The sequence below is a fragment of the Myotis nattereri genome (genome assembly GCF_964212035.1).
Source record: "Myotis nattereri genome assembly, chromosome: 9".
In the NCBI taxonomy this organism is placed as follows: domain Eukaryota; kingdom Metazoa; phylum Chordata; class Mammalia; order Chiroptera; family Vespertilionidae; genus Myotis; species Myotis nattereri.
The window spans coordinates 39,402,823-39,420,734 of record NC_138084.1 but is presented as its reverse complement, the minus strand read 5'-3'; the positions used below and the strand labels follow the sequence as shown (position 1 = coordinate 39,420,734).

The 17,912-nt window shown below is 48.7% G+C and overlaps 1 protein-coding gene across 1 annotated transcript in view; it reads left to right on the top strand.

Moving 5' to 3' along the window:
- DNHD1 (dynein heavy chain domain 1) overlaps positions 1-13,901 on the top strand; it is a gene marked incomplete at both ends in the record, with an annotated part of 53,875 nt that extends 39,974 nt beyond the window's left edge. Inside the window, 15 exon segments of the mRNA XM_081100255.1 lie at positions 1,575-1,724; positions 2,188-2,370; positions 2,501-2,932; positions 3,147-3,618; positions 8,017-8,304; positions 8,541-8,693; positions 8,869-9,047; positions 9,176-10,141; positions 10,339-10,525; positions 10,728-10,844; positions 10,932-11,133; positions 11,925-12,016; positions 12,177-12,323; positions 12,538-13,361; positions 13,548-13,901. Of these exon segments, the coding sequence (XP_080956381.1) occupies positions 1,575-1,724; positions 2,188-2,370; positions 2,501-2,932; positions 3,147-3,618; positions 8,017-8,304; positions 8,541-8,693; positions 8,869-9,047; positions 9,176-10,141; positions 10,339-10,525; positions 10,728-10,844; positions 10,932-11,133; positions 11,925-12,016; positions 12,177-12,323; positions 12,538-13,361; positions 13,548-13,901 (4,746 nt within the window).
- Between the last annotated feature and the right edge of the window lie 4,011 nt (positions 13,902-17,912).

Below are 17,912 nucleotides of genomic sequence, written 5' to 3'. Positions count from 1 at the left end.
TCCAGAGATATTTAGAACGAGCATTAAATGAGATCTTACATGTAAAGCATTTAAAAGTGCTGGCACATAGTAAAAGTTTCAATAAATGTTAACTACTATTAATATTAGGTTAGATTGCCTCCTAATAAGAAAGATAGGACACTGTCCTTGCTTTTATGGTGCCTAGATTACTGGAAGAGATAAATGAGTCCAGGCAATTAAAACAGTGTATAATGACAGAGTAAGTCCAGGATACTCTGAAGTATCAAGAAAGACTTTCTAAAGAAAGCATAGAGCCACAGTAGGCACTCAAAAACATTCTTTAAGTATGTAAACAAATGAAGTACATCAACATTGATAGCTAAAGATTAAGTAAGATTTTGCATAAATGGGGGTGGAGAGGAAGAATGTCACAGGCTGAAGCAACAGCATATGCCAAGGCCCAGAGGCAAAAGAATGTGTGCCACATTGGAGGAACTGAAAGTCAGGGATGGCTGGAGAATAGAGTAATGGGAAAGGAAAAGGAGATGAAGCTGGAAAAATGAGTAGAGGCTTTCTGGTCACAGAGGCATTGTAAACCAAATGAAAGAATGGCAGGTGTGGTAAGGGACATGATGATGATGATATTTGGTTTTTAGAAAACCAATCAGGCTACAGCATGGAAAATGATTAGAGGTGGGGATTAAGAGTAGAAGCCAGGATAGAAGGTCAAAAGTGAAGAGAACATAGGCATAGGTGATGCGTATTGGGGATGGGAGTAGACATGAGAGATGGTAGGAGGTATAATTGAAAGGAAATGCTTTGGGTTTGAGGGGAAGAGAAGAGATGGAGTCAGGGTGGCAATTAGGTTTGGGAAACTTGGGTGTACTTTGCCACAATTCTAAGAAAAAGAACACATGAACGGATGAGTAAGATTGCAAGAGATCTGAGGAAGCCAATATATACATTTTTCAACATGTGGAGTCTGAGGGGCCTGTGAGATGAAGAGAAATTTCTACTAAGCAGATAGATACAGGGTGAGGGGTTTGGGGAAAAATCTGGCTAGAGATAGAGACTTGGGAGTTGTTAAAATATAAATGGTAATAAAAGCCATGGGATTAGGGAGGGCACATTGAAATGTGGGGTGAGTAGAGAAGGGGCCCTGAAAAAATTGCTGAGGAATATTTAAGGGATGACAGAGGAAAAGACTGAGAAAGAGCAGCCTCAGAAGTTGGAGAAAGCCAAAGGAGAACACGGTATCATGAAACTCAGGGAGAAAAATGTTTCAAGAGGAAGGAAACTGTCTCTGTGAGAAATGCCATTAGTGGGTCTAGTAACATAATGCAATGGTCAAACATGTAGGCATGGAGTTCAGATTGCCTGGATCTGTATGGCAGGTCAGGAGAAGCAACCACCAACTTGGGGCTGCATCATTAGATATATAACTCACAGACCAGGCAGTGAGAGCTCAGTCTGTATTAGTGGCTTATTTGGAGTTCAACTTGATCACCCTATTAAGTGAGGAGTATGCTGGAGTTCCAAGCCCATGGAGTCTTCCCTGGGGTATTTCCACCTGGTCTAGGGTCTGGAGTTGCAGCCTGGGTCTCTGTTCACAGAAACTCAGCATATTGCGTCAGCAACTAGAGCACAGCAAGATCCTACACAAGCGGCAACTAGCTGAGTGTCGGCAGCAGGAGTCCCTCATTAAGAGCCTGACCAAGCAGTGGGATGCGCTGCGGACTCAGCATGAGGCTTTCCTGGAGCAGGTGGGCTCTTTCTGTCGCCTGCCCTGAACTGCTCTTCTCTTGGGAGAGGACAGCTCCTGATAGGATGCCCAGAGGAGAGGAGGGGGTGATTTGTCATGGAGTCTCCTGGGGGAGGGGACAACAGTAATAAGATGGCTTGAGGAATGGCTCCTTTATGGGGACTCCTAAGGGGAGATGATCCCTCTTGACCAGGGGTCCTCAAACTACGGCCCGTGGGCCACATGCAAATACAAATATTGTATTTGTTCCCGTTTTGGGTTTTTACTTCAAAATAAGATATGTGCAGTGTGCATAGGAATTTGTTCACAGTTTTTTTTAAACTATAGTCCGGCCCTCCAACGGTCTGAGGGACAGTGAACTGGCCCCCTGTTTAAAAAGTTTGAGGACCCCTGCTCTTGACAACACCTTGAACAAAGAGGGCATTTTAAGAGCTTACATCAAGAGGGAATTTGTCCTCATTTAGATGGGCAAGGCATTTCTTGGGCCCCTGAGCCAGCTGAAGGTGACTGATTTCGAGGAGTTACGAAGCTATCGAGCACCGCCAGAATCTGTGGTCCAGGTGACCAACGCACTGTGTGACCTGTTCCACCGTGAAAGAGGCTGGGCCAGTGCCAAGCAGCTGTTAAGCACTGAAGATTTTTATCAGGTAGGGAATGTGGGGCATAATGGATGAGGAGAGCAGAGACGTGAAAGGGACACTTGACAAGGTAAGAATGAGGGAGTAAGGTTCCGAGCATCTATGTCACCCCCATTCCTTTTCACATAAACTCTCCCAGGAGCTGGTGTTCTTCCCCAAGGAGAAGATGACGGACTCAGAGATAATAAACTTAAGCATCGCCCTAAAGGCTCCAGGTATGAGTGACGCAGCTTTGCGGGCGGTAAGCATACCTGCAGCCAGCCTGGCAGCCTGGCTCTGGGCTGTTCTGCGCTATAGGCTGGCACAACACCGAGGCCTGCCCACGGGCCTGCTGCTGCGGCAGGTAGAGGCGACACTGGCTCGGGAGCAGGCCCAACTGGCCCACTGCCAGTTCCAGTCTCAGGAGATCCTGGAGCACAATTTGGCCCTGACTACGCAGCTGGAAGGTATCCAGGCTTCCCACAGCCATCTGGTAGAGAGCCTCAATTGGAGCCAGACTGACCAGTATCACACGTGGCCCATAAAGGCTGCATTGCTCGCGCCCATGCATTCCTGGACTGCAGAGCTCCAGGTAACCAGCCCCTCCCAGACTTCCCCCCAAAGTTCATTTCTGCACCACTGCCCGCATTCCTCCTCCTCTCAGTGCCCTCACTGCCTCCCTCTATCCCACTCTGCCCCTTTGCCATGCTTTCCTTTATACCCTGCCTTGCTCCCTCTCGGCTAGACCCTCTGCCTCTACCCTCCTCACTGGCCTGCACACCCTCTGGTCTTCCCTTCCACACTAGAAGTTGAAGAGGCAGTGCATGACTGTGTATGGCGATGCCCTCCTGTGTTCAGCTGCCATCGTTTACCTGGGTCCCTTCCCACCATTAAGGCGCCAGGAGCTACTGGCAAAGTGGCTGGCTGTGTGTAAGGGCTTTCAGGAAACTCTGGGCCCAGATGACGTGGCACAGGCCCTGAAGCAGAATCAGAAATCTGTTATCACGCCACCAAAAACGCCCCTGCTCTCCACGTGCTCTCCCTTTAGCCTTCTGTTCTTACTGAGCTCTGAATCCGAACAATTCCAGTGGGACCGAGACCTGAAGCCCCGGGCAAAGTCAGCTCGCCTGGCAGGCTTGCTTCTGCGAAGTTATACCCACTACTTCAGTTGCCGTTGGCCTCTGGTGCTTGACCCCAGCAAGCAGGTCCTCAACTGGCTGAACCCACTGCCTCTGGAACATACTAGATGCATGGCCCCAGTTCCCACCAAGGGCAGAGGTAAAGCCGTGGATAATAATCATAGTGTTTCTCGGGTGTCTGAACTGCCCGGCACCGGAGCCATAGTGACATTCCCTTTCATAATTACATTTTTGTGGCCAAGGAATCCCAGATTTCACCAGCCTATTAAATTAGGTCACATTTACATCTTTTGGCCCAAATTGCAATGATTCTGAATCTATGTGTCTGACCAGTCCATGATCTTCCACTTCCCTGATCTGCTTAGCACTACTGGAAACTTGGCTAACAACTCAGAGCTTTACAACCCAAATTTGTTCCTATGTCCAGGAATTCTGGGGAAATATATCTATTGGTTCTGCTTGGATCAGCGATCCATCTGGATGGAGTATGAGAAGGAACATTTTCTAAGGGAAGGGAGGGAGGGTGTTTATTTCCCAGAAGAAAGGGTTAGGGATGAGAATAGCAGATATCTCTAACAGAAGGTGTACGATAAAGGGGTCTGTAACATAGGCTCTATAATCAGACTACCTGGGTCAGTCATTTGTCCCTTGCTAGCTGTTGACCTAAGGCAAGTTCCTTAATCTGTTTATTTGCCAATAAATTGAGGGTCTTACTTATACCCATCTCATAAAGTGTTGTGAGTATTAAGTATGGTAATTCTCATAAAAGGGGTTCATACAGTGCCTAATATACAGGTTGTCCTCCCAAAATATATATACACTTTAACAGTTGATAGCGCAATTTTGAAAATGAAATGTATTTTAATAAACACTGCCTTCAGAATTATCCTAAGTGTGTGTACACATTAGTATACATTTCTTTTGGGAACACTATATAATAAGTTCTCCAAAACGTTAGTCTTTATTACTACTACTATATTACTGCTGCCATTATTACAGTCCATCCCTTGGCTATTCAGCACTACTTTCCATTGTGCCCATGCACCATTATAAAAATGCCCATTATAGAACGATCACATGGGTAACTCTAAATGAATTCACTGCCTAACAGACACTCTTTTGCATACAATTCTAAGTCCAGAAACTCTGAATGGTATTCATTGCTCTTGATTAGATCTGGTTGTGGAACCTTGTGATTCCTTAACCTATGATAGATTACATGCCATCTCACCATACCAACAAACCTGATATACAAAGTGAAGCAAAATCAAATCAAGATAACTACTATAAATTTCCTGCTTAGAAACTGGGCAAGGGTAAGAAACACTCCATATTAGTCTCTAGCTTGTACTATATATCAGATAGAGATAGTAAGGCAAATAATTAGCATTATTTCGCTGGCTATGGAATTCTTGGACAGTCAGGTCAGCTGCCCTGTGTTCTGATAACTAGTATAATTTTCTTTGCCCACTGCCCCCAGGGCAACCTACGAAAGGAAAGTTGAGTAAGAAGTCCCCTATTTGTAGCTGGTCTGCCTTAAATGTATGAGAACTTAGGATTTGCCTTAAAATTAAGCAGACCCAGATCACTTTGTTACCAGATGGGAGATTTTTCTGGCTAACCCCCTTAAATATCTCATCTTTTTACTACAGATTTCATTCATAAGGACTCTATTAGCTATTAAAGAATGAAAGAAATCTTGATACATTCTCAGTCTTGAATTTAAACCATACCTTCCAGCTTCTGTCTCTTAACATGGTTCTGGGGGCTCCACCAATTCCTTGGTGTAATTATCATCCATCTAAATCTCAGCCTTGACCTCAGAGCTGTAAGTAAGAAAATAGTCTGAGTAGTGAGCTCAGGCTGGTTGGCCAGGGAATTTAGGCCCTATTACTTTGAGCTGTATCCAAATCCAAAGAATTTATCTTTGTCAAGCAGGAAGTGCATAGAGAGAAGTGCTTGGGATGGACCTAGCGTCAGGAAGCCCATTCCTTGCAACATGAGTTAGAGAATCATCTTTGCAGATCAGCCAGGGGTATGACTTATCATCTGTGGTCTGAACTTGCTTGATATGAGCAGAAAGGAATTTCCTTTAAGTTTCTCTCATTGAAGTAGAGAAGTAGCCAGCACACTCCAATATCTTCTAATAAATCCACTAAAGTTCAGTGAGCACATAGTCTCTAAGTCTCATGAGATAAGCCGGCCTCTTACCTACCACATAGCCTAGCCGCCTTCCCAGTAGGAAAAAAAAAAACCCTCATTGCTTCCTCCAACCCCCATCTTGCTGTCACTACCAGTAACAAAAACCCAACTTACCATGGCTTAAACAAATAGGGATTTGTTTATCTCACATTATAATAAGCTTCCGTGTTGCCTTCAAGCACCCAAATTCTTCCATCTTTCTGCTCTATGATCCTTAGCATGTTGGCTTATCACATTGTAGTGGATTGAATGGTGGACCCCTAAAATATATATCCATATCCTAACCCCTGGAACCTATGAAAGTGACCTTATTTGGAAAAAGAGTATTTGCAGATGTAATTAAGAACTTTGAAATGAAACCACCCTAGATTGAGCTGACCATGTATGTAATGACAAGTATCCTTATAAGAGACAGAGGAGCCTGGCCGGAATGGCTCAGTGGTTAAGCATCGACCTATAAACCAGGAGGTCATGGTTCAATTGCCAGCCAGGGCACATGCCTGGCTTTCGGGCTCTGTCCCCAGTGTGGGGCGTGCAGGAGGCAACCAATGAATGATTCTCTTTCATCATTGTTGTTTCAATCTCTCTATAACTCTACCTCCCTCTCTGAAATAAATACAAGTAAAATTTTAAAAAAGAAAAGAGACAGAAGAGAAGGCATAAGTACACAGAGGGAAAGCCATGTGAAGATGGAGACAAATAGTGGAGTTATGTAGCTACAAGCCAAGGAACTCCTGAAGCCACCGGAAGCTGGCAGAGGCAAGGAAGGAGTCTCCCTTAAAGCCTTCAGAGGGAGGGCAGTCTTGCCAGTGCCTTGATTTTGGACTTCTGGCCCCCAGAACTATGAGAGAATAAGTTTCTGTTGTTTTAAGCCACTGTATTTGTGGTAATCTGTTGCTTAGTTGGCTGCTATCCCTCCAAGCATCATGTCAGAATCGCTGATAGTCATTTCTGTTCCATTTGTCAGGAAAACAAAAGATCTTTCAGAAGTCTGAATAGCCAGATGTGGCAGACAGAATTGTGGCTCTCATGACCTTTGCCCCCCCCCCTCCCCCGGTGTTACACTCAAAACTATGTTCTGTTACATGGCAAGAGGGACTTTGCAGATGTAATTAAAGTTACTAGTCAATCAACCTTAAGATAGAGATATTATCCTGGATTATCTCTGGGTTGCCTCAATGTAAACACCTGTGCCCTTCAAAGAAGAAAGGAGCAAAGAAAAGAAAGATTTGAAACACAAGAAGGATTCAGTGAACCGTTGCTGGCTTGAAGGTGCAGTGGGCTACAGGGAAAGAGTGGGAAGGAAACCATAGCCAGGAAGAGGCCCCAAGTCCCAGATGAGAACTCCAGTTAATGCCTTGATTTTAGCCCAGTGTAACCCTGAGCATCGAGCCATGTTGTGCTGGGCTTCTAACCTACAGAACTGAGATAATAAACTGTATCATTTCTGTTTGTTTGGAGAGAGAGAGAGAAACATCAATGTGAGAAAGAAACATCCATTGGTTACCGCCCGTACACATCCTGACCAGGGTTCAAACCTGCAACCCAGGTATGTACCCTGACCGGAAATCAACCCCACAGCCTTTCAGTGCATGGGACAATGCTTCAACCAACTGAGCCACACTGGCCAGGGCACAAGTGTCTATTTAAGCTGCTAAGTTTGTGGTCATTTGTTAGGCAATAGAAAATAAATATACCCAACTGTAGACTCGACAGCCTCCATCTGCTCGCTTCTTAAATGTGTGATACTTTTAAAAAATTCTTAAATTTCTTAATAGTTAAAAAATAATAAGTATTCCTCTTTTCCAGCCCCTGCAGTAGGGGAGGTAAAGGAGAAGGGTTTGGGATGGCTGTTGGCTAGCCAAATGTCTGTGTCTGCCACACTGCCCATCACTTGGCTAATTCCACCGTTAATGGCCTTTAACTTACATGCACTGGTTTCTGTATTAGTGACGTCTCTTTTAGTTGTTAGTCACAGATGAGCTTTGGCAAAAAGGGGAATGCACTGGCTCTTCTACCCACAGAAAGGCAGAGATGGGTCAATTTCAGGACTGACCAGAATACCTCCCTGGAATTTTCGAGTAACAATAACAACAGCTAACATTTATTGACGGCTTACGAGGTGTCAGCTAAGTGCTTCCTATGTGTTATTTCATGTCATCTTCACAGTAAACTTTTAGGGCTCCCTGATAGCAACCCCATTTTGCAGATAAGGAAACTGAGTCCCAAAGAACCTAAGTGACGTCCCTCATGAGATGGAGCCCTTGGGTGGACAGTGCTCCCTAGAAGGCTAATTCTTCCTCTGAGAAGAGCTCCTCTGCATCTTTCTGCACAGGGAAGGGTGACAGAAGTCAAGAAAAAGAGGATAAAGAGGAGGAAGAGGAGGAAGATAACAATAATGAAAAGAGTCCCAAGACTGAAGAGCAGAAGGCAGAGGAAAAGGGAAAGGAGGAGGTGGTAGACAAGGAAGAGAAGCAAGAGCAAGAGAACACGGAGGACGAGACAGAGAGTCAGGAGTCAAGGCCAGCCTCTGAGACCCGATCTCCGTCCTCTGCCCACTTCAGGGTGCTCTCAGGCTCTGACCCAGACCTGGGTCCTCAGCTCCTCGAGGCCGCTGCCAAAGGTAAGAGCTGGTCCCTGCCCACATGTCTCCCTCTGTCCTCCCCCAGCCCTGTGGGCCCACAGGCTTCTCATAGCCCAGTCTGAGCTCAGCTCGCACTCTCATCCTGGGCACTAACTCTGTTGAAGAGCCCTGAGGGAACCCTGCTCAGTAGAGGGGAGCTCATTCGAGCCAAATTTTGCACATGGGGGGGGGGGGGGCTACGTGCTGGCTAGAGAGTCCTTGCTTCCCCCTCACAGGCCTGCCTGTGCTACTGACCAACGTGGAGCTGGGACTAGGGTGCCAAGAACTGCCATTTCTACTGCAGCGGGAGCAGCTGAGCCCACCACAGGTGCAGCCTGGCTTCTGTCTCTATCTGAGCACCACCCAACCCCTTGGTGCCTTGAAAAAAGGTGAGGGCCAGTGGGTAAGTTGCCAGCACAGCTTTGTGGATATAGTGGGGCCCCAGCTTCACTCAATCTGGCCCAGAACAGGCTCAGGACTGTAGCAGGGAACCACACTCTCTGTGCACCCCATCCTCTGGCTCTGCCAAGGGGAAGGGTTAAGGGTCTCCCATATCACCCCAAGTGCTAGGTTGTGAACTGCTGAAAGTGCTGAATGTGCTGGATCTGGGTCTGAACATGGACATCCTAGAAGAACAGATGCTGCATGAAATCCTGTGCACAGAGTGTCCCAAGTTTGAGAGCCGCTGGCAGAAACTCCAGATGAGATCCTTGAATACCCTCGAAGCTGTGGAGGCTACTGAGGTGCTCAGGGGACTGCTATATGGGTTGGGCTGAGCTTTGCAGGGGCCCAGGTATGGGGGTGGAGAAGAGTGGAGACCATAGGGGACTGTGGGAAAGGGTCGAATCCATGCCACAATGACTGTGTGCAGGAGCGGCTCCTGATGAGGCTGCTGTCCAAGAACCCAACTAAGCAGAAGCTAGCCAAGTTCCTGCGGGACATGGTGAGGAACCAGGCAGAACTATGTCAGCTGCATGCCTACCGCGAGGAGCTGGAAGACCTGAGGCTGCAGGAGATGGTACAGTGGGTACCCTATCAGCATGTGGCCCGGCATGGGATAGCCATCATCAGGGCCCTTAGCCCACTGCAAGACCTGCTGCCACCTTTCCGTATGAGCCCAGAGAACTGGCTGGCAGCCACCAAGCGGGCTCTGAACAGCATGAGGCAGTGTGAGAATCATCCAGGGAAGGATTTACCCAGCCATCTGCTACAGATGAAGACACAGCTGACCCACCAGCTGCTGGGCAGCACCGTGGCTGCACTGGGCCTGGCCCACATGCCCTTGGTAGGTGCCTTGGGTGCCTTGGCTCTGCTGTGCGAGGTCAGGAAGGCACCACATCTGGAGAGGCTGGCACTCTGGCCTGGACTGGAAGCCTCTCCCAGCACAGGCTCTAGCAAGCCAGTCCCAGGTGTGGCTCGACCAGCCTGGCTAGGGCGGAGAGCCTGGCACGAATGTGGAATGTTAGAGCTGCTGCCCCCATTTGCTGGGCTGCGTGTATCCCTGGCAGGCCACTCCAGTGTTTGGCAGTCTTACCTGTCCCTGTCATCCACAGTGCTTGGGCCTACACCTGGGTCTGGGCCCAATCTACTCAGCCTGCTCCAGAAGCTGATCCTGTGGCGCGTGCTGAGACCTGAGTGCCTCGCAGGCACCCTGGCAGACTTCACCACCAGCCTCCTGGGCCGGCCCCTGGATGAGAACCTGAGTCCCTCCGCCATATCCTTTGAACAAAGTCAGGCTACTCAGCCCCTGCTGGTCCTGTTGCCACCACCTGGTCACCCCACAGCCACCTTGCATCCTCTGACTGTCATCCAGAAACTGGCTGCCCAGCATGAGCAGGTTTGAACCAACCTCTTGGCCACAAAGCAACCGGACTCCTATGGGCTAGGATAGGGTGGGGGTGCGGCCTCCCAACAGTCTCATGGATCCTTCTGGATTACTCAGAGACTCTGGGGGTCACTGTGGCGTTACTCGGAGTCCCTTGGGGCACCCCAGTATCACCTTGAGTTATTCTGACATCTCTCTGTGGTTCTCAGGGGCAGAGGCATCTGGAGGTGATAGCCCTGGGCTCTGAGGCCTGGAACCCGGTCTCCGCTGTGGTCAGCACTCTAGGCCGGGCTATGTACAAAGGGCACTGGCTGGTGCTGGAGAACTGTCACCTGATGCCTCACTGGCCAAAAGAGCTGCTACAGCCCTTGCTGGGACTGCTGGATGGAACCCATGGTGGGTTTGTTGCTGAGAGATATTCTTAGGACCCTTTCCTACACTTGGGCCTAAGCTTGAACTCTCAAGTCTCATGACCAACCCCTAGCTTCAAGCCTGTCCCTGTATCTGACTCCTGAACTTTTAGCCTCAAGTCCGATCTCTAGACTTCTCTGACCCTCTTTACCCAGTGATTAATTTCAGTCCCATGTCTGACCCGTAGTATTCTCAGACCTGGAGTTAGAACTGCTTTTAGCCCCATCTGCAAGCAGGAATATGGTCCACAAAGACTTCCGTCTTTGGCTTATTGTGCCTGCAGAGTCTATTGCTTCTTTACCAGGTGAGGAGCCCTGCCCCCAAACGCTCTCAGATGGAAGGGGAGAGGGCAATTGCGCTGTGCTGACTCAGCACTCTCCTTCCTCTCCAGCTGTGCTGACTCAGCACTGCATGCCTGTTTTCTGGGAGCAGTCCCTGGAGCTGGGCCATGTCTTGCTCAACAATGTGGAGCTAGCCCAGCAAGAAGTCGATGTGCAACCCCTTACCAGGAAGCTGCCTCTGCTCCTCTTACATGGCCTCCTGCTACACCGGCAGCTCTATGGAATGAAGCTGCAGGCACACAGGGGCCACTGGTGAGGACCCCACCCATTCTGCTCAGTCACTCGGTCAGTCAGTCCCGAAGCAAACACTGAGTGTTTTCCCACAGCCTGGATTCACCTCTAGGGAGCACCGAAGTGTGAGGGCAGGGGGAAGCCAAGAAAAGCTTTTCCAAGGACTTGGGGATCTCGCTTTGAACTGAGTCTTATAAGCAGAGGCAGAGTAAGTGGAGATGGGGCTTTCCTGAGCAGAGGGAACTAAGCTCAGCAGGAGGGAGAAGACAACAGTGCGCCTAAGGTGGACATGCTGGGGTTGAGTGGGAGAGGTGAGGCTTGTGGTACAGGGTCTTTAAGACCATGGCAAGGGGACTGATTTTATACTGAGGACAGTAGGAAACCACAAAAGGGTTTTAAGTAGGAGAAGAAATACAACCCTACTTGTCTGTTGGAACAATCACTCTGGCTTCATTGTAGGGGACGGGCCAGACAGGACTTCGCTGGAGGCAAGCAGAATAGCTTTAGGAGGCTCCGGAAATCTCAAGGAAAGAGATCATCGTGGTAGGACTAGGGTAGGCATAGCAGTGGTAGAGAGTACATATTGGGTGAGGAAGAGTAGTAGTCAAAGGATGGCTCCCAGATTTCTGCCTTGAACAACTCGGGGGTGGGTGTGGAGGGAAATGATTTCTACTGAAAGCAAGTTGTATTTTAGGTGCCAAGTGGCAATGACTAGTGAGCCCGCATGAGTCAGGAGCTCAGGAGAGAGGAAAGATGTGAGTCCTCAGCATATAAATGGTTTTGAAACCCTACTTCCTGCTCTCCTCCCCCAGGAATCAAGTGACCCTGACCCAGGTCCTTCAGATGCAAGACCAGCTGTGGGCCAGCCTTAGCAATCCCCATGCTGCCATGGAGGAGTTGGCTGGTGAGACCTTCCTGTCCCCCATGTAGTCATCTGCCCCCAGGACAGCTCTGGAAAGGGGTGGAGGTGGGAGTACTGAGACTGGCACATCATTTTTCGCTTTGGTTTGGGAAGTGGTGGAAACTGGAGGGACTGGAACTGAGGACTCTACCCTCATCTTCAGCTTCGGTTTTCTATGGGGGTCCTCTGGGAGACAACAAGGACAGGGAGGCCCTGATTAGCCTCATACATGCCTGCCTGAGCCCCAGGGGGAGTTGGGACCAACCACACACACCCCAGTATCTGCTGGCCACTCTGATACCCAGCCCAGGTAAGCTCCATCAGGTATCTGTGTTGGGGTGGGGAAAAGCAGTGTGGTGCCATCCTCCTGGGAATGTGAACAGCATGGCAACAACGGAGCAGGAGGGGGCGGTATTCACATAGTTGTGGGGAGGTGGCTGAACCTGTCAGAGGAAGGCCTATTCCCTTGGGTCTGGGGTGGGTCGAGTCCACCTTGTCTCTCCCTCCTCACCTCCACCTCCAAGATCTAGAGGAGCTGGATGCTATGTCAGAATGCAAGGCCCAGATGCACCAACTGCCCACACCACCTGAACCCAGGACCTGTGGACTGAGTGCTGGACCCCAGGCCTGGCTGTTGCGACGCCAGAGTCGCGCTCTCCTGCGTGCTCTGCAACAGTGTTCGCTCACTTGGGTGCCTGCACCGGATGGCTCCAGACACACCGAAAGGCAAAGGCGGCTGCGGCTGCGGCAGCGCCTGGTTCTAGCCAAGCAGACACTGGAGTCGCTGCAGGCTCTGCTGACCCAGACCACTAGCCAAGACGAGTCTGGTGCCCCTGGTGCCGGGTGGTTGGAGATGGGGTACGATGCGGGGCGGGCTGTGGAGGGCTTCCTTCAGATGGAGGTATGGGAACTGAGCCAGCTGGTGAGCACACTGCAGGGGGACCTCAACTGCCTGTTACAACAGCTGGAAGGCGCACCCCCGTGTGTCTCCCAACGCTGTGTAGTGGTGGCCCATGCTCTGTGGACTGGCCGCCTACCCCTACCTTGGAGACGCCATGCGCCTGCCTGGCTGCAGCCGCCCTGGCACTGGCTGCGACAGCTGTCACGCCGTGGAGAGCTGCTGGTTCGCTACCTGGGCGTGGGCACTGCAGCACCAAAGCGCATCTTTCACCTATCAGCCTTTCGCCACCCGCACCGCCTGCTGCTGTCGCTGCGCTGGGAGGCTGCCTTTGCTATGGTCCCCACTGACCACCATGTGCCTAGCTTGAATGTGCCTGGTGGCCAAGGCCTCAGCTCTAGGCATCTTCATAAACGGCAGGAGCTGAACAGCAACCCTTTGCACCTTCAGGTATCTTCCAGCAGCCCCTTCACTTCCAATTCCACCCCCTCAACCTTCCTGATTACACCTAGAAGCTACCTTACTTGGCCTCTTGGTGACCCTGTCCCCTCAGTGGCCCCATCTGCTTCTCTGCTCCCAATCTAGGAAGACCCCTTAGCTTCCTAGCCTTGCCTGACCAGCTTCTGGTGTCCCCAGGTGGTGAGCAGCCCAAAGCCCATGGTTCCAGAGACAGGAGCCGTGCTGCTGATTGGGCTACAGCTCTGGAATGCCCAATGGGATCCGCTAGTAGGAGCCTTGAAGGATGGTCCCACCAGCCAGCCCAGTCCTCTGCCTCCAGTCAGCGTCAGCACCCAGGCCCGGGACACCAATGACCTGCCACCCACTGCCGGCCTGGCTGTATATTCCTGTCCTGTGTACATGGAAGGGCCCCTGGGCACTGCTAGGCTGCACAGCAAGAATATCCTGATGTACTTGCCCCTGCCCACAAAGCTCAGCCCTGCCATCTGTGTTCAAAGGAGAGTCCATGTGTGCAGCCCACCCTTGTCCTAAGCCCTCAACCAAAATAAAGTTGGAGTTATTCAGTGAAAGAGTTCTGAGATTTATAAGGAATGTCCGTGTGGACACACTGAGGGTGTGACACACTGAGGGCAAAGCAGTGTGCACAACAGAGGAGAGATGTGTTCACAAGAAGGTAGAAGAAAGAGGGTGTGTGCCTGGCAACAGAAAGGGTAGCATGGGGACTATGAAGAAAGGGGCCTGGGATTGGTCATGCCTACGCAGATCTTGGGATGGCTAACACGCAGGATCCCGAGTCCTTCCCCAGCTCTCTACTGTGGTCTCAGCACTTGTGCTAAATCCACAAAGGGTATTTTTAAAGGGATAACATTAGAACTCAAAATGATTTATTACGGCACTTAGTGGTATTATTGGGACAGACCCAATCCTGCCCTACCAGTCATCTGTTCCTCTGCAATGGATTCTCTGAGTGAGCCATACACCCAAAACACAAGCAAAATAAGATACAAGGTCCTATATCTGTTCAACAATTATTTGTCGAGTGCCCCTTTGAACAGGTGCTCTTCCAGGCACTAATGAGGTTGTTCTAATAGAAACAGACAATAAAAGGCCAACATAGGCCGGCCCGTGTGGCTCAGTGGTTGAACATCAACCCATGCACTAAGAGGTCACCAGTTCGATTCCCGGTCAGGTTGTTCCCAGTAGGAGGCAGCTGATGTTACTTTCTCATCAATGTTTCTCTCCCTCTCTCAAAAAAATCAATAAAAACACTTTTAAAAAGGCCAACATATAAATAAGTTGAATTTGATGATTTTTAAGTGCTATAAGGAAAATAAAGTAGGCTAATATGTTAGAGGGTGATTAGAGGGGAGCAGTTAATACAGTTTGGGTGGTATATTTAAAAGGAAGGATTGTTTCCAGTACATTGCTCGGTTGGTATAAAGGTGTTTTTTTCTTTAAATGTCTTTTAAAAATATATTTTTATTGATTTCAGAGGGGAAAGGAAAGGAGAAGAGACAAACATCAATGATGAGAGAGAATCATTGATCAGCTGCCTCCTGCAAACCCCACACTGGGGATCGAGCCTGCAATGTGGGCATGTGTCCTGACCAGGAATTGAACTGCAACCTCCTGGTTCATAGGTTGATGCTCAATCACCTAGCCACGCCGGCTGGGCAGGTACAAAGATCTTAAGGCAAAGCAAGCCTGGGGTGTTCAGGACCAGAAGGTGTAGCTGGAACATGGTCAGTGAGGGGCAGAGTGAGCCAAAGGATGGAAAGGTATGGAGAGGGGGGGTCACATAGAGCTTTTTCATGGCAATACACTTGTATTTTCTAAGAGCATAAGGAGAAATCTATCGGAGAGTATTAGGTGGGAGATGACATGATCTAATCCGAATTTTTCAAAGATGACCCTGGCTGTTCTATGGTGGGAGAAAATCCAGGTAACAAGGAGGAAGATTTGTTTGAAGGCTCTTGAAGTAACTCAAGTGAGAGATGATGAATTCTGGACAAGGGTCATAACAGTGGAGACGAAGAATGAATGTATTTAGGAAATATTCTGGAGGCAAAGCCAGCAGGACTTGCTGATGGGTTAGATGTGAAGAGCGAGGGAAGAGGACAAATCTGGGATGAGTCCTAGATTTTAGGTGTGAGCAACTGGGTGGATCGTGAGGTTATTAACTGAGATGGGCAATCTGAGGGAGAAACAGGTTAGGAGTTAGGAATTGAGTTCTACTTTAATACGTTTAGTTATTAATAGTTATGTGATTACTTACATACTATCCCAGGGCAAACTTCTCAGGTAAAAATTGGGTTAAAGTATGGCAAAGCTAAAGACCTACATGGGTGTCCTCTCCTTGCCCCCAGCACCCAAATTTACCAGGTACAACTCATCTCCCTCTGGCTAGGATAAGCTACATGGTAGGAGGAAATGCAAATCAAGTATGTAATGGGTGTCAGTGCACAACCTCTTCACAGTCACCCACTCACAGTGACTGTGGTGCAACTGATGCCTTTGAACAAGAGACGAAACAGAGCAAAAGCCTCCACTTTCCTCAGAAGCCATTTCTTTTTCTTTCCTGTGGTCAACCAGAGGCATGCCTGTTCCTCCAGGCAAGGAGATTAGCAGAATATTGAAGAAGTCCTTTTGGATAAATGAACTCTACCCATGTTTACCATCACTACTATTTACCCTCCAGTGGGAGCAAAGAGTGATGAGGTACCTGTAAAACTATCTGAAATTGGTTGGTACAGAATATTTTCTACAAATCCACACCATTCTCTGAAGTTCATTCTTGAATTATGCCCAACCCAAGTCAATTAGAGGTTATTAGTATAGTCCACATACAATGACTACTGCGTGAACATGTTCCAGATTTGACAGTTTCGGTCTGCCAGATAAATTAAAATCCCATTAAGGAATTCACGTCCCAAACAATGGAAGGAAGTAGGAAGTGACACAGAACAAAGGGGAGAAATATGTGCGTCCTGTCCCAGTGGATAGGGATAAATGGAGTAGAGGCAAGAGGAGTGGGACAAAATCAGCATGACCAGGGACCTTGGGACAGAGTAGTAAAATGACATACTAGGACTAAAGAGGCTTTTGCCCTTTTGCCTCCTGGGGCTTTAGAAGGGAACTGCTTTGCAGCCCAGACTTAGCGAGGCCCCTGGAGCATTACGAGGGCAGAGCAGCATGGTCAGGAAGAGATGTCTCTTGATTCCAAATGGTGTGGATGCTGAGTAGAGATCCTTTAAGGCTCAATGGAGTATGAGGCAGAAAATCACTGTGTTGGAACAGTGTTGTTGCAAGGAGGCCAAATTAGCAAGGGGGGTGGGGGTGGGGGGCGGGCCCTGACAGCTGAAAAAGACAAGATGGATTCATCAGCCTTAGAAGCAAATGTTGGCAGAATGCCCAGGTATGATACTGGGCCAACTATATCCAGAAGATTCCAGCTTGTGCACACCCAAGAATCAATATTAGGCCAGGGAACCCCTTCCTTCTGATATCAAAATGCCCTTCCCTTTACACCCAGATGACTCTTGCAGAGAAGCAGAGGTAGAATGGAGGAATTTGAGTTTTTGAGTATTTATTTCAAAAAGGATAGATGAAACCTAGAGACTGGATTAAATTTATTTCTAGCTTTTCCACTCTTTGATGGAGTGCAGGATGGAAGTGAGACTTGTGAAGAAAATCAGTAATTGACAAAGGAGCTGAATTTTATTTGCATATCTAAATTGATGAGGAAATTTGTGCCCGACTCTGTACACTATATGCACTAATAATTCAAAGACCAAAAATGTCATTGATTAGCACACTGTGGCTCACCTGAAACTAATTTATTTCTGCAGCTTCCTCTTAACAGGGTCTTTTATAGAGCAAAGGTTTTTCATTTTGATGCAGTCCAATTTATTCGTTTTCTTTTATAGATCACTAGAGGCCTGGTGCATGAATTTGTGTACAGGTAGGGTCTGGCTGGCCTGCCCTGATCAGGGTCTATCGAGCAGGACTGGCCAGGGGGAGGGGAAGCAGGAGGTTGGCCAGCTGGCCCTGCTCCCAATCACACCCCCCCCCATCCTAATCAGGGGTGGGGTCAGCTGAGGGGAGGGGCTGTGGGTGGTTGGCCCCGCTCCCCTTGTTGAACACCCGGTTGAGGGGACATATTAGGCTTTTATTATATGGATCATGCTTCTGATGTCAAGTTTAAAGCTTGTTGCCTAACCATAGATCTCCTGTTTTTTTCTTTTCTTTTTTAATTTCAGAGAGGAAGGGAGAAGGAGAGAGATAGAAACATCAATGATGAGAAATAATCATTTATCAGCTGCCTCCTGCATGCCCAGGCAGGTGCCCTGACAGGGAATGGAACTTGACCTTTGTCTCAGCCATGTTATAGGGCGGGGGTCCTCAAACTTTTTAAACAGGGGGCCAGTTCACTGTCCCTCAGACCGTTGGAGGGCCGGACTATAGTTTAAAAAAAACTATGAACAAATTCCTATGTACACTGCACATATCTTATTTTGAAGTAAAAAAACAAAACGGGAACAA